This window comes from Syngnathus typhle, linkage group LG4 (assembly GCF_033458585.1).
Source record: "Syngnathus typhle isolate RoL2023-S1 ecotype Sweden linkage group LG4, RoL_Styp_1.0, whole genome shotgun sequence".
Taxonomy (NCBI): domain Eukaryota; kingdom Metazoa; phylum Chordata; class Actinopteri; order Syngnathiformes; family Syngnathidae; genus Syngnathus; species Syngnathus typhle.
This window is the reverse complement of record NC_083741.1, coordinates 17,712,755-17,736,122: the sequence shown is the minus strand read 5'-3', so window position 1 is coordinate 17,736,122 and position 23,368 is coordinate 17,712,755. Positions and strand designations below refer to the sequence as shown.

Sequence of the window (23,368 nt, the reverse complement as noted above, 5' to 3'; positions counted from 1 at the left end):
CTTTGCTCAGCCACTTGTGTGTGTGTGTGTGTGTGTGTGTGTGTGCGTGTGGTGACTAAATGGAGCTCGACCACTGGAAACTTTTGAGTCATCTCTCATGACGGGGTCGTCGTCTATGTCATCTTTCCTCCCTCTTCATTTGTCAAGCTTGGACAGGAAGTCGGCGGATTGGTTCGCCGCGGTTATCGTCGAAGCTCAGCTGTTGCCGCTAAGACGTCCTGTCATCTTTATTGTGCTTGGGATCATTCTAACTTGGCTGCCTGTTTCACGATGTCTGAACGTAACCACGGCAACCTTTCCACAGAGGCTGTAAAAAATGTATAAAATTAAAAGATTATGAGTCACCCAACTCCAAATGGACCTTACCTCAAACTCAAAATGAGTTTAATCCTTCACCCAAATATTCCAAAAGTTAATTGATAAAATAATGTCAAAATAAAATACATAAAAATCAAACTATGGTAATTATCTTATAATGATTACAATCATTCTAATCTACGCATTGGACGATAATCTGCATTTTTATATCATTTCTCTAAATCTGGATTTGCACTTCATCAGTCACAGGTACCGCTGCAGTCTATCATGCTGGAATAGTTGCTAAGCAAAGATCAATGGCTTTTCATTTCATGCCTCATTGATCAGCGCGTGTGTGTTCTGCTAATATAAAACTTGGGATGCTGTTTCGTCATCCTCTTTAATTACTCTCCCGATAGCAAGCATGTTAACTACTTTATCATCCCTTCCACACCCAAAAAATCTGTTCTTAAAATCATTATTTGGAGTTCATCCAAATTTGAAGCGTCTTCCTTCTTCCCAGGACGCTGCATTTGAAATCACTAAACTAATAAAAACAGTTTATGCGTGTTTAGCATGCAATATCAATAGATTCAACTCTTTTTCCAGTGACTTGCTAGATTCAGACAATTCAGTGAATTTGGTTTATGTATTACAGGCCGGGTACTTCATTTAAGGTTCATTCATTCATGTTTTTAAGGAATTTTCATGAATAGTGATTTACTGTTTCTTAGAAGTCTGTTGATCTGATATCCATTTTTTAGTCACACATGAAACCACACCGGTAATTTAAATGCTATTAGTTTCCTTAATTACGTGATATTATCAAAATATATTTTATATTTGTGGTATTCTATTCTACACGTATGCACACTATAACCATTAAAAATCTTTTAGTTGTTGCAGTAACATGATTGAAAAAGTAGAGACAAGCAAAACCTCAGTCAGTGGTTATTTTAAGACCTTTCGAGGTACGTCAGTGTCAAATACATCTTGCTTAATCTGACTTCATCACTGTGCCACTGAAGCGAATAGCTAATAGGTGTGAGCCTGAGCTGTACATCATCACAAATCCATACTAACATAAAAAGTAGTTTGGGGCGTGAGGGAGAAAGTAAAATATATTTAAATGCATACAAATACAAATCCCTGACACTTTCTCTGCTACTTTCTTTTTTTTATATGCAATTTCTCAGCCCTGGACTATAATGGGAGAGATATAGGGAAGTAAATATTGCAAGTAAATTAAACTCTTCAAAACACCAGTCTACCATTTACTTTGGTAATAAAACCAGACACGGGTCTTATATTATTGGCGAAAATATCAATTTCAATGTCAAACAATCACCATCATAAGATTTTTATGTATCATAAAACAACTATTTTAATTATTTGAGGAGACATGACAATACTTCTCCGACATGGGCAAACAAAAGTGAGATTTTGCTGAAGGATGGCCAATGAGTTTACACGGGGCAGACAAAATCATGACACACGAGATTACGTTTAAGTAAACGATTGCTGCAAACACTAGGAATAAAAAGTGTAAATCACTGTCAAAACAAGCTTTTGATGGTGTTGTCTCCCTGTAGTGCGGCCACTTTGAGATTTCTTGCTGGAAGAAAGCAAGGATTTCACAGAGAGCCGGGCGGAATGGTGATTTTGTGATTTTTAATTAAGGCCGTTGGTTATGTCTTTGGCTTGAACACAGTAGCAGCGTGGCACGCCGCTGTTTGCGATGGAGGAAAGCAGCACGTTGCGTCTCATTAGAGACACTCGCGGGGCCTCATCAAAGATCTTGCCTTCCTTCTTGCTGCCACTTCCCTCCCTCAATTCAAGCCCACCTCCCCTTCCCGTCCGTTTTTCATAATGTACCGTTTTCCCAGTGCACCGCTCCCAAAAGCTCCAGGACATGCTCAACAAAGACTTCAGTAAAACACTCCTCAGGATGCTAAGTTTAGCTATGATACAAAACCACACAGTGAGTCCAGATTTTTTTTTCATGCAACTGTGGCGCTACGTGAATTAATGTTCCTTTGGCTCGTGTCTGTCTCCCTGTTGATGGCATAGAAAACATGCAGGACACTGAACTCCGAGGACCGGAGTTGCCTAACCGTGCTTTCTGTTGCGCAATACAAATAAATTACAGGACTGATATAAACATGCCAAATGTTCGAGTGAATTTACTGGCAATTATTGTAAAGCAGATTTGGGAACTCTTGTTGAAAACGTGTCCTTGTTTGATGTAGCTACGCAAATAATAGAATTAATTCTCAGGCTCTCTCTACAAAAGTCATCATTTTGATTTTGATTTAAAACCTGTTCCAAAACTTTATCTCGACGTATATTCGAGTGTACCAGCAACGTTTCTCATCTTATCCACAGGTTTGACAACAATTTATGGAAAGGTGCCCATTAGAGCGACACGATTGCAAAGCTGCAATTACTCGAAGAAGCAAAGCTGAAGTTGTGTGCAGATAAACGATCTAAAACCAAGTAAAGCGATCTCGCCCTCTCCGTGTCACACTCCGCTTGGTATTCCTCTCGACATTCTTGAGCAAATTGCTGTGAGACTTATAAAGGCAGCTTCCCGCAATAGAGCTATCACCTGGGAACTGCTCCGGGTCTACGATCTATGCCTCGTGCACTTCTAACTTGGAATGTGATTCCATCAGTCCGCCTGGCCAATTAAGCTCTAGCAGCACATATGTATTGGAAATGTAAATACAGCCAAAGGTTTTGCTCTTTGTCTTTCTTGATAGAAGAAGCCGGTATTCTAAAGAACACCAATTGTCTCCACTGGAGACTCTCCAGCTATCACACGTGGTGATTAAAGCTGCGCGTACTCATGAGTGGGCTTTTGAACGAAGTGTGGAAAGTTCTGGAAGAGTATGAAGGAAAGCAGTTAGTTTCATTGTAGGGATTATGTTTAACAATCCGCTGCAATAGACAAAAAACATGAAATCATAACCATATTGTTGGGTTTTGTGATGCTCCAACTTTATCGAAAGGATTGTTGCAACCACGTTCCAAAATCTCTCGGAGGAGATTGAAGGGTGCTGAAATTACCCTGAAATGTCACTCAACATAAAATGGCTGACTTCCTACATCTTTTGAGATTTTTGTGCGAGTGACTGCGAGCCTGCAGAACTTCTTGAGTTTGTAAGACATGGGAAGCCCTCAAAGTAATGTTTGATTTGTCCCAAGACTAACGGTGACAAAGACACAAGCCCTAATTATGTCCAAGCCAAGGACAAGTTTAAAGACAAAAATATTACCCAACCCTGCTGTCAACCTTTGAGCACCCCCTCCCCCCCCCCTCCCTGAAGTAAATCGTAGTCAAATGCTGTAGGTCCTCTGAGTGCACAGCCAGTATATTAAACCCGGGCATCTTAATGGTCCCTATTTGTCCACAGTGGCCCTTTGCAACTTCAGCTCATTGGAAATATATCTGAAAAAACACAGCAGTGCACGGGCAAATAGAATATGCATCTTTCATTGATCTGTTCACCTCCAAAGAACTGTTGACTCAGCCAGAGGAGAGCAAGTTGGCTATATTGAAAATCAGCTCCTCTGAGGGTTAAATGTACCGCTTGCCTTTATTCTTTGGATGTCTGCCCACACCTGTCTTATTGTTACCTATAGCAGATACTGCTGCTTATACGAGCCGGGAGAACTCAATTGCTCATGTGAAAGTCCCATCTAAGTTTTTGCTGCCTGAAGCTTCCGCTTGTCCTCATTTGCCCGTTTTATTCCCATGCACATATATATTTAATGAGCTAATAAAATATGGTGGCAAGATCTCATAAAGTGATTTACGGATACATACGCAGCACTATTGGAAGTAGGTTTAACAACGACTATAAACTGTCATTGAATTAATTGAATTGACCAAGATGAGCCATAATGCATACGAGTGACAGGATTCTTAGTGAGTAGGTGTGGGGATCCCCATCATAACTCAACATCACATTACAGTTATGTGATCATCAATATATTGGCGAGAAGACATCGCAATATCAGTGTAAAGAAGCCAAAAAATAATTGAGTAAAAGTAAAACAACACAAAGCTAGACAATGCCGTGACTGAGTATCAGTGTTAAGATATGAGTTTGTATTTCACGCGCTATCCATTCATTCCTCCCAGGGTACGGCCCACCATCCTCCTCCAGCCTCATTTGCGCCCTGTAATTAACTCTGAATATCTTTCTCAATGTGGAAATAAAGCACAATTTAGCTCAGACGCCAATCTAGTGTGCATATGTGCGCGTGCCCTTGTGTGTGCATGCATGTGTGTGGAGGCTAATTGTAAAACCAGCACAAGGTTAATAGCAGCAGAATTAAAACTGAGATTAGATACTGATTAGCTCCAAGCGGATGGATGCGGGAGGCGACGCAGAACAAGGAAAATGGACTGGAGCAAGAGGGAAAGCGGAGACAAAAGGAGCAAAAGAGGAAGATGGAAGTGTCTCGCCATTAAAATCTTTCTGTCCTTTCAGGGCTAACTTGACCAAGCTTGTGTGGGGGGAAAAGAATTTTAAATGATAGGAAAAATAAAAGACGCAGGCCTTCAGCCTTTTCTAAAGATATTTTGTTTGGCCAATCAGACTCTCATTCAAAGAGTCGTCCGCAAAACATACAGGAGTCCGAGTCCTCCTCTTTGTCTGCCTCGTCCTAATAGAAAACACTTTCTCCTGCTCATGTCCTCCACTAAGATGCAGACGGAGGTCAAATCCACTCATCTCTTTTCTAACTCAAGGACTGAGATATTTGTCAGCATGAGCTCAAATCTTCATTTGAGGAGACCAGCTCATTCTGCGGGATTGAACAAGTGAGTGACAGACTTCACAGCTTGAGGGAAGGTGGACTGTGAAGGTGTTTGATTCTGCTATGATAACTCTAAGTGGAAAGCTGTGAGCTCACAAGAACTCACCAACCTAGTATAGAGGTGTCAAAGCTCACAAATAAAGCAAATAAAGTCACGTGATTGTCCAGAATCAGTGTGGCAAAATCGGCATCATTGGACAATCGACTTTTTGGGTACCACGTAAATTAAATTAAAGTCCCAATGATCGTCACACACACATCTGGGTGTGGTGAAATTCGTCCTCTGCATTTAACCCATCCCCGTGTGATTTTGATCCATCCCCTGGGGGAGCATTGAGCAGCAGCAGTGCCGCTTTTCTTCTTCTACGCAGAACCATTGGAACATAATTACACCCACACACAGGTTTCCTCATTTTGTTTTTTGTATTCACCCTACTTGTTAGTTTTGCTTGTTATTTGTTGATAGGCGTTCACTTTTGTTTTACCAGAACAAAATTAATTTGAGCTGAAGGAATACAAATCAGTGTTCACCTGACAAATGCTATTTGGTCTCCTATAATGAAGGAGTGTGCGGGAGGAAGGAACGAATTACAAATGTGCTTTCGAGGGTTATATTGGAATTTACTTTAGGAATGGATTCATTTTGCCAATTAATTCATTTTGCAATCCTGCTTTTAATGATGGTGGGTAAGTCAGTGGCATGATCAAAGAATGCAAAGAATCGCTTTGGTTCAGGTTATTTGGCCGTCCGTCCGTCCGTCCATCCATCCATCCATCCATCCATCCATCCATCCATCCATCCATCCATCCATCCATCCATCCATCCATCCATCCATCCATCCATCCATCCATCCATCCATCCATCGTAACTTTGCACAAGACTGATGTACAAAGTGATACAGTATGTACTCAGCATGTCAAACTTTAAGACAAACTGGAATTACCCTAAATGGAAAATGGATTAGTATTGTCTTGTAAATCCAAATAAAATCAAAGAGCAGCTTCCTGTTCCGTTCTTTTTTTCTTTTGTCCGTGAGTTACTGCATGACCTTGTCTATATGCGGCATGCACCAATCGATATCTGTGATCATTACAGCGATAGGAATTGAATTCCAGCTGCCTGCCAAGGAACGTCGGACCTCAACATTTACTTAAAACTGAAAAGATGCACATTCGTCCATGAGCATAGCCTTAAAATATTCCAAGTCAAGGCACATCGCCCAATTGCAGGTGTGTATGAGTGTGTTTGTTTGTGTGTGAGAATTATTATAAATGTAATAATTAATCTCTACATTTATATTTATATAATCATTTCAAAAGGCAATGAAAGGCAATATGCAATACATTTGATTTGGTTGTGGGCATCTATAGACTGATAAAGGTCAGTTTTTGTCCAAACGTGTACATGATGGAGATGCCATTTGGCATGCAAGCACAAAAGTACGTCTTGGAAGAGAAAAAGCTGACCTTTACCACACATTCAGGTCATTTGCACTCTTTTAACGCTCTCATGAGAGCGTGAAACATTTATCGGAACAATTCCACCTTTTACCTTTGCGGTGGCCCTCTTTTTTTTTTTGAACTGAGGAAACATTTGAAGACAGCAGAGCTGTGATTGATGAATAATGTAAAGAGGACAGTCGTAAGGATGTTCAATTGTTCTTCCTGCACACTCGTGGCTAACACATAAGGGATGCGCGTGGCCACATATCAAACCAATGGAAACAACTCTTCAAATGTAAACGTTATATTATATTATATTATATTATATTATATTATATTATATTATATTATATTATATTATATTATATTATATTATATTATATTATATTATATTATATTATATTATATTATATTATATTATATTATCAGTGTTGTTATAAGTGACGTATGTACGTACATACATATGCAAGATCAAACATGGGCCAGGCTGGAACACAAACTAGATAATGATTGAATAAATAAGTGAAATAAATGAACAATACATGGTGAGTGATAATGTTTGTGTGACAAGGCAGAGCGCTGCAGTGTAATAGATGGTGTGGTATTTGTTTTGACGGAAAGACCTTGTGGTGACACGGCGAAAGATGATACGTGTGATTCATTAGACGTTACGCACAAATTAGCCTTGCACATCTTTGGATATAAAACTCATTAGCAAGCCAATGCTGATTTTTTTTCTCAGTGCGGTGGGTGTGTGGGGTGCGTGTGGGTAATTTATTTCCTCCTTAGAAATCTCATTAAATGTCACGTGTGTTGTTCAATCAATCATATCCACAGAGAGAGCCAGAAAGATGATTCACTACAGATGCAACATTGATAGTGAACAATATAAAATCTTCACTTCATTTAAAAGTTTAATCATATCCAAGTGAATTGCCATTTAGCATGTATCATTATTTGTCTACCATATTAGACTGTGAGGTGTTGTTTAAAAACGCTTTGGATTAGAATTGATTCAAATTAAATCAGATTCTTCCGTTACAAATGGATATTAGGCGCACAACTGTAAAAAATAAAGTCATCCCATTTGCTGGTAAACAAGTGACTGCCATATTTCTATTGAGTTGGATAATCCGCCAAAGCACCTCAAACTCAAAGCAACAGGACTGATATTACACTGTAGTGCTTCTCACATGCCAAATTCAAACTATTCAAGAGAGTACACAAAGTATATAATAGGTGGAATGCTAAGCATCAGCGTTTTGTGGACTTTTGCCCAGTGATGATAATCTGCACTTCACTGACTAGCAATGATGTCGTGAAGAAATATAGTAATGTTGTTAAATGGGTTGTTGCTCAAGGAGTCAAAAGTCCGGCCGGCAACACCATCTGGACGTGCTGCAGGATTTGTTCAAAAGGGTTCAGATTAATTGCATTACAGATGCCCTCCAGCTACTGTTTTCTAATATGACTTTTCTAGTACATTCTCGTGATAAGAGAGCTTCATAATAGCAAAACATGTTTATTTTGTTTTGATGCTCGTATTGTGGGTGTTTTTATTTGTGGTGTTGGTGATAAAGGTAATTATGACATTTCATTTATTTTTTTTCCTGAGGGTCTCAATTTGAAGCAGGGCATTTATTTGCTCAAATAGACAGCACGCCAGCGATAAAAATGATTGAAGGCCACCGTTTTAAGGAATCTGCGAGATTCACAGAAGGTATACTATGGAATAAAGCTTTATGTTTCTTTGATAAACACAAAGTAGATTAGCAACCGGGTGGTGTTTATGAAAGAAATATTTCGAGCATGGTTCTTACCCAAACAAAAGTGTTTATAAAATGATATAAAACTGAAGAGTTTTTTCTTCAGACAAAAACAAATGAGCACCCTTTCAGCCTTGTCGTGTTCATAAACATTATCTAGTTAGATTCTAGTTAGTTGGTAAAAGGTTTCAATGTACTGTACCAGAAAATGTTTCTTCCGTCACCGCTGGGAGTTGAAAGAAAATACGCACAAATGTTTTGCGTACATGTTTTTTTTAAAATAGCTACTACATTAAGGAAATGTAACAAAAGCATCAGTTCACCGTGAGGCACAACAAAGATCAAAACGGGACACGTTTAAAAGCGCAGGTCTGCTTTGCTTTGCTTGATTTAATTCATCCATCTGTAGCGCTTTGTCCAGCGTGAGCGACATACGTGGGAACCGAAAGTGACATTGAGATACTCTAGAATGTACACTTTAGCAATAGCATGTGGTCAAGGCAAAATGAGATTTAAAAAATAACAAATGAACAATAAAAATGTGAGGTGAAACAGGCGAAATACAGAAAACACTGGAAAACACGCCGTAATCGACGTAGAGAATTTTTGTTGCGATACAGAACATAATGAATGATTAAACAGGCTACAGTTGTACTCACAGTTTAGACCTGTAGGAATAAACACATAATTACACATTACAACTCATTATTGATGTCATTTGGACAAGAAGATAAAATGTGATTATAAATGCAATGGTAAACTATGGGTTATAGAGCTATAGATATGAGTATTGCTTGATTTTAACAATCATATCCATACCACGCAATGTAAAGCATGTAACCCCAAAAGTTTGTGACGTATCAAGGAAAATCACTATGTCGATAAAAACGAACGGTTATGTGGCGATACACGCTTTCATTGCACAGCGAGAATATTTGTGTGACTGTTCACAAGACAGACATTCAAGCGCTAAACAATGTAGGCAGATTTCCTCCATAATTCACCTTTCGCCAAGACCCGCCCACCTCAGCGAGCAGTCCTTCGAAGGTCACATCCAACTTTCAATGTGATGAAATGAAATCCTGCAAAATAAAAGTGAATTGCTGCATTGCCTAATGACCGAGATGATGGACAATAGATATTAAGGCGCGACACGTTGCGGCTAAAGCCAGCAAACGCTCTGTTTACTGATACAATCATTCAGGTGGTTAGCTTAGCTTGCTAGGGCCTCATGTTATTAATGTAACGTTAGCAATTTGGTTACTGTGCTACATTACATTGCCAAACTGAGCTCATGACCTTTGACAGACTGCATTGACAGTCGCATAACTTTATCCAATTGCCTTTTGCAAATCATCTTCATTCGAGTTGGGCGTTCCGTCCTGCACTCTGATAAGATAGTCTGCATTTCTGGGGCGTGATTTAGCGTAAAGGTGAATTGTACACGTAATCTGCTCTCCACAGCAGCTACATACACATCTCCAGCTTCTTCTTCCGGGACATTCAATGACTTGCACTTTTCAGCTCTTAATGTAACACACGCACACGCACACGCACACACTCACTATGCTCGGTATGGTTACCGCCTGACACCTGTGTTACAACACTCACATCACCCATTGCCCATAGCGGCATAAACAAATCCAAAAATATCAAAAAACAGGCAAATCGTAACGTCACATAAGTTCAATAAAGGAACAACAGAGGACGTATAAATGTTGTGCTTCTTTAATTTTGTTACATAGAGTCCTTCAGCATCCCCGCTTATGATTAAACTTTGCTTATATTTAATATATAATGATGAATGTACACGTACATATAATCCACGCTGAGCTTACTTTCCCTATGGTGAGCAAAGAGGCTACCACGAACGGCCTCTTCCTCCACCTTTCTTTCTGTCCGTTCATTCATTCGTTTTTCACTTCGTAAAAGCCGTCCCTGTCGCTCAGCAGCTCGGCCGGTGACGAAGGTCAGCAGAAGGAAAAATCCCACCACGTTATCTGTCTCGTTCGCCAGCTCGGCGGAATCCCTCGTGCTTTTCCCTCAGGTAATCTTTGGTAAGAGTGTCCGACACTTTGGTGTGTCTCGGGGAGAGAGAAAGGGGTTGTGGAGGAGGGAAGAAGGGGGTCATAAATGTAGGCTAACTATAAAGACGAGGAGACACTTGACATGAATATTATGAAATCTAATGGGCTAATAGAGGAGGGGTTTGGCTTAAATACATGATAATATGTTATAGTGTGTCATTGGAGCAAAGTGTTTAAATAAAGTAAAAAGCTGCGTTTGCACGGATCATGGATGCAAGGAGGACAAAAGGCGAGTGGGGGGAAGAAGTCTGGGAGTCGGGTCGAGAGAAGAAGTAAGAGCGCGAGTCAGGGCAGTGTCTGTCAGCACAGACAGAAGGTGGCGCTGCGGTCAACCGCTCATCATCTGCAGAACAGGGCGACGACGCAAGAGAGGATGGTGGTCATCCATCTGGCTAATGGCGCCTGTGAGCCGCCGATCAGAACTAAGAAAGAGAAGAGCCATTGAACGAGGTCATATTTACGAACAAAACGATGAACGCAAATTCTATTTACTTCTTTGTGGATAAGAAAACCAATGTTCGAGCGAGAGACAACAAGAAAAGTAGTCAGAGTAAGCTAATTCAGTTATACCTTCCCCACCTATTTTGTAGGAAAGATATGTTTTAGTGTATAAGTGTACAAAATATTATTTTTAGTCTATGTCATTGCTGGCTAATTTGTGAAAAGATCGGAACCACCAAGATGATTCCAACAAAAAGACGATCAGAAATGATCTTGTTGGACTATACATTACTCCGTTGTTTTGATTAATCCATTCGATAGACACTATGTTATGTACGTCTTGAAGATTAATAAAAAGTTCTTCTCACTTTTCTGAACACTTTGTTATTCCTTGTGTTTAGCTCACGGAGTGCATTACTTTGGCAGACAGACGAGTTTGTGTCTTACAGCGAACGCTCAGCCGCCCGCCCGCCTGCCTGATAATTACCCATCTGCCTGCACGGAGTGTTCCCACTCGCGCACAACCTGCAGGACAACCTCATACAAGTCTGAAGCGCTCAAGAGCTTTCCCCTTCCTGTTTACACCATCATCCATTATTCAAAGCATCCGCCAGTGTCTTTACACACACATATGTGCCACATCTCACATTAGCGAGCAGGCACACATGGCAAGCTGTGGGTTTGAGAAGCTAAATAAAAAGCAGAGTGTTAATAATTCACTTTCTCGGTTTTGTTGTTTTTCCCGGGCTTTCATGTTACGGGCCAAGCTGGCTGTGAACGTTTTCTCGCCCATTATTTGCTTTCACAATGACCTCGCAGCCAAATAACAAATTGTCATGAGTCACCTTTACATTTATCTGTCACTCCATAAATAAAACATGACTCAATATTGGCAGACAATCATTGTGAATAGCCAGGTATGGACTTTTATTATGCTCCATTATTATTATTATTATTATCATTAATTCATTCATTTACATGGCATATTAGAAGTTCTCATATATTTTATTTATAAAAAATATTCTTTTTAGTCACTCATGATTGTGTTCTTATTTTAATTATTGTCATTTATGTTCTGTAGTTTGTACATAGTAATGCTGTATAAATGACATTGATTTGAGTTGTTAAGTAATTTTCTTCAAACTGTAACAAGCTGCTCTTGCATGATTTTTCATATAATTCATGTTTACCTCTGAAAAACAGTCCCAATCTATCTTACCTGTCTTACCTGCGCTAGCCATAGTGTTTTGCTGTTTGCATTTGCCGATTGTAATAGACACGTCATCGATAGCAATGTCACCCTCGAAGCTCTTCCCTCGAATTCCTTCAAAAACAATCTGGAAAAGACAAAATGAGACAAAGGGGTCTGAGTAATTCCAAAAATGGAAACACAGTATGAAACTCGACGTTTAAGTAAGTTAACTCTGATCGAATGGCTATGACCGGTGGGGTCCCTCAAGGGTCAGTCCTTAGACCCTTACGACAACAGTTCAATGAAGGTGTGTCACTCTCAAAAACATATTACAGTAGGAACGAACATTTTGGAATCGAATTATAAATCCAACAATCTTCCAATGTATAGGAGCGATCTTCTTTTATGCAACCACAACAACAAACACATAAATACAACAAAGAGACTCATTTACAAACTTTCAGGCGACTTTCCCATTTCAGGCAAAAGCCATCTGGTTTTGACTGACAGTCTAATTACTGTGGCGTGCTGAGGCTCCAAAAGCCCATCGCACCCAGATAATCAAATGCGGAGCATATTCTGCCTGGAATATACCGGGGGAGCACAAACAAACAAGGAAACTACTTTGCTGGGGTAAAGTAACAATAATGGCACAACTATAGCAGATACTGCCAAATGTTTGCTTGTATAAAACATGACAAGTAATCTTGTCCGGGGAAAAATAGCGATGTAATGGCATGTCATAGGTGTGGATTGGCGCCACATTGAAGTGTGCTTATTTACATTCCTTATTGCAACTAACTCGTGAGCTAAGAACAGAAAAAAAGTTGGCTAAATTACACATTAATAATGAAGTTAATACATCAAAAACTGCAGCAAAAATGTTTCACATATAAAGAAAAAAACACGCAGTGAAAATCTTCCTTGTCAAAATATTGCATTTTTTTCTACTAATTGCGGGGCATGATAAAGTAAATTACCATGATGGCAGGCTTTTTTTTTTTTTTTTTATAATTGGTAGGCTCTAAAATGAAAAGTACTCTATTATGCCTCTTCCGTAACGGCCAATGCTAAGTCTATGTATTATCTATGAACGACCTTCATTTGCTGTGTAAATGCATGTTCTTATGACAACATGGCCGCATGCATCAGTGCACTTGCAAACATGTTTACTCAAAACACGTCAAAGTTGAGCTTGTCGCATAATTAAAGACACGGCAAAAATAATTGGGCGATGCGAATCCAGAGATTAACAAGTGACCTTGACAAACAAGCACAGTTTCCTTGAACCTGTATGGAAGACAAATAAGATGCATAGCAAATTGCATAAAAGATAATTCATGCTGCTTTATCTGAGGAGTCTGTCACTTTGTTTGCAAAGTCAATTTTTGAATTCAGGTTTTTGACTCTTCCACAAAAAATCTTGTTTGGTTTTTCAGCAATCCAAAGAATGTAACATAAATACACAATAAACTTCTTCTTATAGAATGCCACTTTCCATTAAGTTGTAGTCAGGCATCTTCAAAAGGTGAGAAGCTTCATTAGTATTTATATTACCTTTACACTTCTGTGACAGTAAAGAATGTTATTTCAGCCTGGACCATTAGGTTTTAGAATAGTTTGTATTTCCTATTGGGAAATTTGTCACCCAGCAACACAGAATGGATCGTGTTCCACTCCCCCACTTTTCTGGAATAACAACGAAGAGTGAAAAAAAGGGAAAATATAGACAGGTAAATGTGAATAGCAATCCTTAATGTAACAATCTATTTTTCTTCAAAAGACGACGATTAAAAAGTAAACTTTGTCAGCTATGTCAGGTCAAACTGTAAATAGATCTAAAAATGGGGTTACGGGTCACAGAAGGTTGCCGCTGTCCTTACTATGCCTGATATATAACGCTGACATTCACCAGTAATTACGTACCCTACATTGTGACACGTGTAAGATGCACTCACTTTTAAGTTCTTGTCGAAGAAGCGTGTCGGCGAGGGACTCGCCTGCGTGTTTGAGTGTGTGACTCCGGGATCCAGTAAAGCTTCCAAGCCGGCACTACCAATGTGTCGCTTTGTAACCTTTACCGCTGCCATTGATGTGCGGTTTGCGTACAAGAGAGGACGCGGCCCCAAGGGACGCTACTGCAGGAGAGTGTGACTTGAGATAAAAAATAAATAAATAAAAAAAAAACTACCCAGGTAGCAAACTCTGCACGGAACACAAGATGGCCCCTGGGTAGTCTACGCTGGAGCAAGTCGGGACACGCTCTTTTTATACAATACAATGGAGATGTGTACGTAGAAGTTCTTGACCTGAATAAACAACTGGCATGGAGGCCAGTAGCTTGAACTAAATCAATTTCAGACAGGATGCTGATTGGCAAGCTTGTAGGCGCGAGACAGATGGCGATTTGCTGGAACAATAACAAGCCATTGCCGCAGATCTGCTGACTGACAATGCGAGGCAATTTTGAAATGTGCACGCCAAGCTAAAAACAAAATAAGAAAACATTATTTCGGTTACACGCCTCCCCTGACGGTGCAGTAAAGACAAAATTAAGAACAGAAAAAGAAATGCTCATAAAATGGCTATTTTCATTTTATGAATTTACATCATGTTTCTGTTCGCAGCAGTGAACAATTTGAATATTTTCACAGCAGTTGCGTTTGGCCGAGCTCTTGTTTTGGAGGGACAGGAAGCGAGGCAGGCCCTCAAAGACATTCACTTTTGTTGGCAGTGGCAACAAAGCGAGGGAGAGCTGCTGAGACGAGTGGCAGCACCTCAAAGGCCTCGGGCGTTTGCAGTCAGTACGCTGCACACAGGACGGAAAAAGTTTGCCATCTCTGCGGAGACGCTTTCGACATGAAACAAACATCCATGGGAGGCCGCATGTGCTGACACAGATAACATTTGCTTAAAACTCTTAGGAGGATTCAGAGATAGATTTGACAATTGTTCTGACATTTAAGAAAGGTGATAAAGTGAAAAAAGGTAAAACCAGAAAAAATATATATTTTTGAAACTTTTCTTACATCTAAAAAGTTAAGATGTCACTACATGGTCTTCCAAGCCATGAGTGACTCAAAATCTGGCGACAAATGCCATTTTCACAGGTAAAGATCATGTGATCACTTCAACAAGAACAGGTTAACACGGGTCACTCGCGGTACCTGAACTCAACACTACTGACATTTAACATTTACCCGACTTCCCAAAAAGATCAAGCGAGCAGTCGCGCACACACACGCGTGCGGAAACTTAAAAGGGCAACTTCTCGAAGTTTATATGTTAATGTCAGTGTACTTGTCACGGTGAGCAAGAAAAGCCGGTGTTGTCTTTTCGGTCGTGTCCCCGGGCGTACCTCAACTACACTACAGGCAGGGGCTTGTTATTTTTCAACTTCTCATTCTAATATATGCAAAGTGGCTGGACTGGCATTTGCTAAAAAAACAAAACACAATACAAGTATTTTTTTTTTGAAAGTTGAAAACAAATCCAACTTTCAATTAATGAAGTGTATTGTGTCATCGTGAAGCAATAACGGCATTGAGGACCGGATTTTGGAGAACTGCAGAGAATAACTTTGCAATAAAACCAATTCAGATATGTAATAATGTAATAAAAGGAAATTACATTTTGAGTCGACAAAGGCAAAAGGGCAAAACAGACTTTACAAAGCAACCCTTTACTATATCAAAACCAAAATGAAACAACAACCAGTTCATTCGTGTATTTCCCTTTGTCAACCGCAGACAGATTAATCACTATCGATCGGAACAGAACAAACGCTCACCGCCGACAGGGTGGGAAGGAGCGACAATGTGGGAGGAAGACACGGAGGTACCGGAGGCGCTCTTAATCAGGGCAAAAAATCCAGAACAGAGCAAGAGAGAGCGAGAGAGAGAAAACGATGGAGGAATGAAACGGTCAGAGAGAGAAATGGGATTCGCCCTGCGGCCGCTGATACATAACAAAGTTTTAAGAAGGAGGGAGAAAGTGTGACAGGGAGGGCTAACGCGAAAAAAAGTCATTTATCAGCTCACCTCAGATGGCCTGCCACATTCACGGCACTCATCGTACTTTGTGTCCGTATATGTTCAACAGCTTAAAAGTATTTGGATATCTTGGGGCGTTGCTTTAAAAAAATGGCATATAAAATTCATGAGGCTATAAGAAACAACTTGATTAATTCCGAAAGAGTCAAATGTCAACTGTTATTTGTTTGCGCGTGTAGTTTGGGGCGCATTAATAATTTATCACTCCATATTTGAATATCTTTAAAGAAATACTATCAATAGAGGGTCATTAGTCTTATAGATGACATTTAGGAGGAAGTCTAGCACATTATCAGCTTCTGTAGTTTTTTTTACATCTTGAGGTGACCATGACTGATTTGTATTCTTCCTTTCAGTTGAGCTCAAACATTGAACGTCACGGACTCTGACAATAAGTGGACGAGTTGCTTGCATGAAGAAGTGAATGTTTTATTGCAGTTCATTAAGAACCACGTTGAGTTTGCTTGCCCCTTGGCCTTCTACCGCTCCACCTTCATTATAAGACAAGCTTTGCACATGAGCCGAATGCCTAATGCAGCCGGTCAGTTGTTGTTCCGCTCGACAAGACATTCCAATTGGGCTTTCCAATTTTGATATTATACAAATGTGAGCAGTGTCGTAACGGCATCAAAGTAAATATTTTTAGCCCAATAGCATGATTACAAATGTTATGCTAAGAAATCCCCGGGTTACAATAATGATAAATGTTCAGTGCATTTATATCTGGGTTCGTTGTATATTATTCAAGGTCCACGTTTACAATGCTCTATTTTTGCCATGAGAGCTGGAAATCACGTATCGGTTGCCATGGAGACAACGCTTCTTTCGCCCGCATCTCTCTCATCCATCTTACTTTACGAGTCTCGACATGATGAATATTTTAAAATGCAGTAATCACTTTATTGAAGCTGCAAATATATGTGCCACATGTTTTTTTTTTCCCTCTTTGTCACACACGCTTTCTCATATTACAGACTGCTGTCAGTTTTCCTGTGAGCAGGAAATTGTGTAGTTTGTCCAAACCAGCATGTGCTGCTCTGGTAAATTTTCAACCACTATTTTAAAATTTTACAAGCCGACTCGTGGACATACATGATACCACAATCACACGGTTTTTAATGCACTTGAGTCCGACTTGGAAGACGCATCCTGTGGGGAAGGTGGAGTGATTTGATATTAAAGCACAGGCATTGCCTTATGAATATTCATCATCAGGTTGGCCATATGTGACACAGTAATGATATGCACCCTGAAAAGGCTATCAAAACTGTCTAAAAAAAAACATTAAAAAAAATACATGACGTGAAATGAATGGATTTTATCTGCAAGGTGTTCTCCATGCATTAGAAATGAACTTGTGTGTGCGCTGTGTTTACTGAAGGTGCTCATTACATTGCTCAATCAATACACCGCCGAGACTGCCTAACATCCCCGAGGAGTGTACCTCTGCCCGTTCACTCTTTTACACGTATCCCAATGTTCCCCATCCAAGTGAAAGGAGCACATTGCTGCAGAAACAAAGTTAATGAAGGGCTCACGCACCCCCCAGCGTAGGTCTTCAGTCTACATTCATCATGGTTTCGATTTCCCCCATGCACACGCACACAGAGAGACTCAGGAATCATTACAGCACAACTTGCAGGCATCCCCTGCACATAAATAAACATGTTAATTGACCTGTCATTGCTAATTGCTGCGGGGGATAGGAGACTGCTGCTGCTATGTGTGTGTGTATGCAAATGTAATTGGATCTAACATGGTACTTACGCAGGTGGATGTGTTTTTTTCAAAGACAGATGTTTGATTAAACAATATGTGTGATTATTGTTTTCCTTTTTTAGTAAGGACTAAGTACCCAAACAGTCAGCTGTGTTGCACCGCAGAACCAGACAGAGGGAAAGACAAAAAAAAAGTTTGATACAAAGAAAGAGAGGAAAAAACCCGAATTGGTTTGCTGTCGCTACTTTTCACACCAATGAGTTGGAAACTTACTCGGCCTGACGCAAAGAAGCAAAGAGTGATCTTGCTGGATGGATCCAAAAGGTTTTCCTGACTTGTTAAAGTCATCCAGATATGAATACCATAAAAATAAAAGCTGCAATTCAGATTTTATTTGTCTGATATTCATCAAACCCAAATTTCTTCAGTGTACAAAAAAATCAAAGGAATTAACCTTGTTGTTCCAATACTTTTGCTTGTTGCTGACATTCAGCAGAAAAAGGAGCTGAATGTTCGCTCAAAAGGTCCTCGCTGATCAATACGGACCTCTATCCAAAAATATCTTGAAAACTGCTTGAAAACAATTCACTGGCAATATCAAAACTTAAAGTTAATGTAGACGTGTGACATTATTTGAATTGCTCTCATTAGTTCTGATCAAAATTGGTTTAACAAACTTTACGGATTGGGCAAAGAAAACTCATTTCAAAAGCTACACTTCTGGCACAGGCACCAACAGGACAGATGCTTTGAGATTTCTTTTTAACACATTAGAATAAACGAATTCAATAACCTTGTCTGCAATTAGCTACTTACCGACATTTATTTGCATTTACAAGAAAGACTGAACGAGTAGAATTGCGTCAACTGCATGCGCAAGTAGGCTTCTGTGAGCTCATAATTACAGTTTTAAAAATTTTATTCACCTCTTTCTCTGCACCACAATTTCCGATGAAAAATGAATCAAATTCCAAACAAAGTCTGAGGCTCGATTCTTCGCTTGATTCCTTTTATTCCAAGCAGCCCCCCAGAGTGTCCCCCTCCCCCCCCGGCTCTTTTCTATCCAACTTCCCTCTTGGGAAATATGCAGATGAGAGGAATCCTTCAGTAGATGAAATCTCCCAAAGATAAGAGAGTTGACAAGAAAAGCAAGAAATACCATGTAATACCATAGAAATAAAAGCCTCATGAACTCTTTATTTTTGTTGTCTTCTTCTTAGACCAGCAAACTCACAGCAGAGTTGAAACATGCCGTGGGCCTGATCCAGTTTCAACAAATTGTATTGAGGTCTCTACTACGGATGACTGGGTCACAAATTCAGGTCAAGTCATGGCTTTGCATGCAACATACGTAGGTGTAATAATAACAATAAAAATAATATTAATAATAAACAAAAATATTGTTTTCAGCAAATGATCAATGACCCTGACGTGCAGGATTTTTCTTTTTCATATTTTCTCTTCTTCCAAAACACAACACAATCATTTTTTTATGATCCTTATAGCTGTGCTGTGCTGTTTTTTTGTTTTTGTTTTGTAACGATAAAACACACACTGTAGGATATTGTTCTCATTGCGCTCTTACCTGAAATGGTCCACTGGGACTGATGTCAAAGTACGCTTTCTTCCAGTCTGGGCCCTGATGACCTGATTTGGTCCACAACATGGAATCCACTGAGGCAATGCTCCTCACTTTCAAAAGAACATTGAGAGTGCCTGTAAAACGGAATTGCAGATTTAGAAAAGCTGATTAAATACATTCATTGGACATAGCGCATAATACCGTGACATTCAATTCAAGAGCCGTACCTCCAGTTACAAAGATCTCAATAGATTGTGATTGTTAAGATGTTACGTATTCTCCCTGTGCTTTTTATTTTTACATTTATTTATTTATTTATTTATTTATTTATTTATTTATTTATTTATTTATTTATTTATTTATTTATTTATTTATTTATTTATTTATTGGTACTCTATCTTATATCTACATTCCCAAAAATAAATACAAATTGAAAATTCCTTAGTGTTCATAGGTGTGAATATGTTGTTTGTCCCTTCTCTATGTGCCTTGTGATTGGCTATGATGCGTCAAGAGAGTAAAAGCGCCTCTGATCCAAAAGTGCCTGTGGGTTCCAGCTCACGCATGACCCAAGTGAGGACAAGGATGGCACATCAGATTGTAATCTTGTGGCTTTGACATCGAACTCCAAAGGCTTGAAACCTTTTAAGATTTTGAACCATGGCTGATTTGCGCCCACTTATTGAACCCATCTCATTGTAATGTGTGCTGGCCATTTCACTGAGCCTTTTTAAATCATATCGTAAAAGATTCCATAACATAAACAAAACATTAGTAGAACATTAGTGGCTTTCAAGCAACTCTACTGGAGTACAAGTTATACTTTAGCTTTAAACATTTTTTGCCAGACATGAATTTGAGTATACTGACAACTCTAGTTGTACTAGGTTCATCTTGTTTTTTCTTTTTCAATTACTTCTCTGGTTCTTCTATATCAAACAAATTTGTTTTAGGTTCATTTACCTGACATGTTTCGGCGGAATCTTCCGCCTTCATCAGAACTCTGTTTAATATTATGCCACAAATTTTAGGCGATTGACCGGCCATCCCATCTAACTTACAAAATCGCAAAAGTTATTCACTTGCGATGTAAAACAACCTCCCTGAGGTCCTATACACAAGCTCAGAGCACAGATCCTCGAACTCTCTTAGGTCTCAAAGTTGAAAGAACTATTCATCTTCTTAAGCATTCTCAGACTGCTCTCAAGTGGAATATTAACCAACATCTAATCTCTTAACACATGCCTAGGCAGCACTGCTAAGGTATTTTATGTGTTTCAGTTTGGTAGGAGTTTTTTTTTTGTTGCTAGAAAATTCATCACTCCATATGCCCACAAAATGTTCAACCGACTCTCATGGGTGATATTTGTTTTGGAGGTAATGTGACTCGAGACTTGAAATAATTAAGCTAGTAAGTAATTAACATTTTAGTCTGTCGCAGGGGATGCACGCCAAGGGTAAGTGTACTGTAAATGACATCGAAATCTTTTTGGATTACGACTGGAAGATTTAAAAAAAAAAACTTTTAAAACACACTGGAATGCTTTTAATTAAAAACCTCAACAGAGGATCATTTAAATAACTGTTCATTTGTTTTCCATCGCCGTGCACTCAAAACAATCCAACCGTTCCAAATCAGCTTGCCAGTGGCTTGGTCCAAGCAACAGCCAAACTAAACCTCGAATACAGAAACATTAGCAAATGGTGTTTACGTGCTGCTAAGAGTGAAGAGTTGCATTAGGTGACCTAAACTATTCATGGCACCCTCACCTAGCCTAATACGGACTTTCATGTTCCACATTTCGCAACGCAAAACACAGAAGATACGCGAAAAGTGCCTTTTTCAATAACCTCCATGTACTTCCTCTTGAAAACGGGTCGAGTGCGTACGTATCGGTGCTTTTGTGTCGTCGGACTGCGTGCGAACATCAATGTGCTGATGGCCTTTCCGGCAGCTCATTCTACTCAAGCCTTTTTACACCACCTTGCATCTCTAACAAAGCCTTTCATGCTCTTTTGAAAGCTTCGTAACATTTTTCTGAAACACTGCTTCACTCATGCTTCCTCATTTTGCTACATCCACAGCACCTCGCCTCCTTCTTTATTATGGCCAAGGAAAACACGTTGCGACAAGACGGTTGCAGCGTGAGCTCGGCCGGTGGAAGGCAATTAAAGTTAACAAATTGTAAGCGAATGGGAGAACAACAGCATGGATGAAAGGGGATCTTGTAGAGAAGCTTGGCGTGAACTGCTAACAGATTGTTGTAATTGTAAGCAAGCACCAGGTGACAGATGTTGCCTTGCTGCAAAGCACCACCATCAGGGATGAGAACTTTGAGCCTTAGAGAAAATTGCCCTGTTTCTCGGAGAATTTACTACCTTTGTAAACAGTCCCTTTTTGTGTTTCGGTCATCAATCCTAAAGTATTCCTATATACTCTCGCTCAGCATTCTGTGCTTGGTGGAGGTAAGATCCCAGAAAAAAAGGATGAACTTGATTTATTGATATTTTAGAGATATACCTGGAAATGTCAAAAAAAGGTTTCTGAGAAAAGCAAGACAAAAACACATTTTTAAAAATGTTTTTTTAATGCTAAATATTTCTCATAATTAACATTTACAACTATTGGCTATGACTATTTACCAACTCAAATCATCTAAATAACACAAATAGCAAAAGCAAGCGGTTTTTAAATTAACAAGTGGCGTGTGCATGTGTGTGTGCGTCTTAGGTTGTTCAGGCTCTGAGCTGAATGCCTTGTAGCTGTGTGACCGAGCATATTATGATGAACAGCTTGGCCAAGTGACTGAGTCTATGGCGCCATTGCCATAAATCACACACCCACGGCCCACTTCAAAAACAAACACACACAAAGGCACAAGTGGAAACATACAAAGACCTGCCACCCCAGGGTTTGTCTACACGTCAAGCTCTATGGCTCTGGAACAGAAATCAAGAGTCGGACAGAAGCGAGAAGATCTGAGAACTTTCACTTCTGAACCCTCACAATGGAAAGAAGTCCAAAAAGTAAAAACTCAAGCGCATGTCAAATGTTGAAATTTGACTGTGATCTTAGTTGAAAGTGAAAACTGAATGTCCTAACGGAAAAGTATCTACAGACTTCTTAAGAGTTTTTTTAAAGGCCATTTTGATTCAATTTAAGACCTCGCATTCACTAAATGTGACTGTTTGGAACGAGTCTTATGAGAGTGAATTTAAAAACTCTACAGATCATTTAAAAAAAAAAAATAAGAGCAGAGCAAGAGCTGCTTTTTTTTTTTACCATTAATGCACCTTAATATTATTTGTCGAGAATAAAAAATCGGCATCACGGACCTTGAGGTGTGCATGTATTATTCTCCTCTCATTCACTCACCAATGTGTTTGCCTTTCATGTGGTAGAAGAAGGAGACACAATAAGGGACTCTGCCGGATCCCTTGGGGCCCCTGACCGTGGTCACGTTAAAAAGTGGAGAGAGCAGACGAGCCTTGTCCCCCAGAACTCGTGGCCGTGATGCTTCGATGTACATGTAGTAGCCTGAAAGAAAAAAAAAAGCGACATTCAGAGATCCGCATAGCTGCGTGGAACTGCAAATTATATTCATTCCCCTTTCCTCACCCTCTTTGGTTCCGCTGCGATCCGTTTCCGGGCCTGTATTGGCGGACCTCTTGGGATTCTGGGTCAGGTGATTCTGTCGCGTCCAGTCAAAAACGTCGCTTCGGTCTTGTGAAAAACCACAAATCCTCTCATCCTCAAAGCCACACACGTGGTCTGGTGCGTGAATGTGGAAAAGCAACTGTTAGATTGGGGATACATTTCTGATAATCCTACATCTATTTTTTTTTTTTTACAGATAATGTGGAAAGTCTGAAGTGGTTCAATATGTAAAAATTTCAACAAAATATGATATTATTTCTACAACTATCAAAAGTTCCTTTATCATATAATTTTCTCCGGTGGT

The 23,368-nt window shown here is 39.6% G+C and overlaps 1 protein-coding gene across 5 annotated transcripts in view; it reads right to left on the bottom strand.

Annotated features, from left to right (window-relative positions):
• Window positions 1-8,589: 8,589 nt before the first annotated feature.
• LOC133153175 (MAM domain-containing glycosylphosphatidylinositol anchor protein 1) overlaps window positions 8,590-23,368 on the bottom strand; it is a 96,752-nt gene continuing 81,973 nt past the window's right edge. For 4 of the 5 annotated variants that reach the window (XM_061277269.1, XM_061277272.1, XM_061277268.1 and 1 more), the window contains 5 exons: window positions 23,026-23,178; window positions 22,783-22,944; window positions 19,410-19,540; window positions 12,081-12,198; window positions 8,590-10,842 (listed from right to left, as the gene is read on the bottom strand). In XM_061277269.1, the coding sequence (XP_061133253.1) occupies window positions 10,760-10,842; window positions 12,081-12,198; window positions 19,410-19,540; window positions 22,783-22,944; window positions 23,026-23,178 (647 nt within the window). In that variant the 3' untranslated portion in view covers window positions 8,590-10,759. The remainder of the gene's footprint in view (window positions 10,843-12,080; window positions 12,199-19,409; window positions 19,541-22,782; window positions 22,945-23,025; window positions 23,179-23,368) is intronic. The other variant, XM_061277273.1, reaches the window with a different exon arrangement.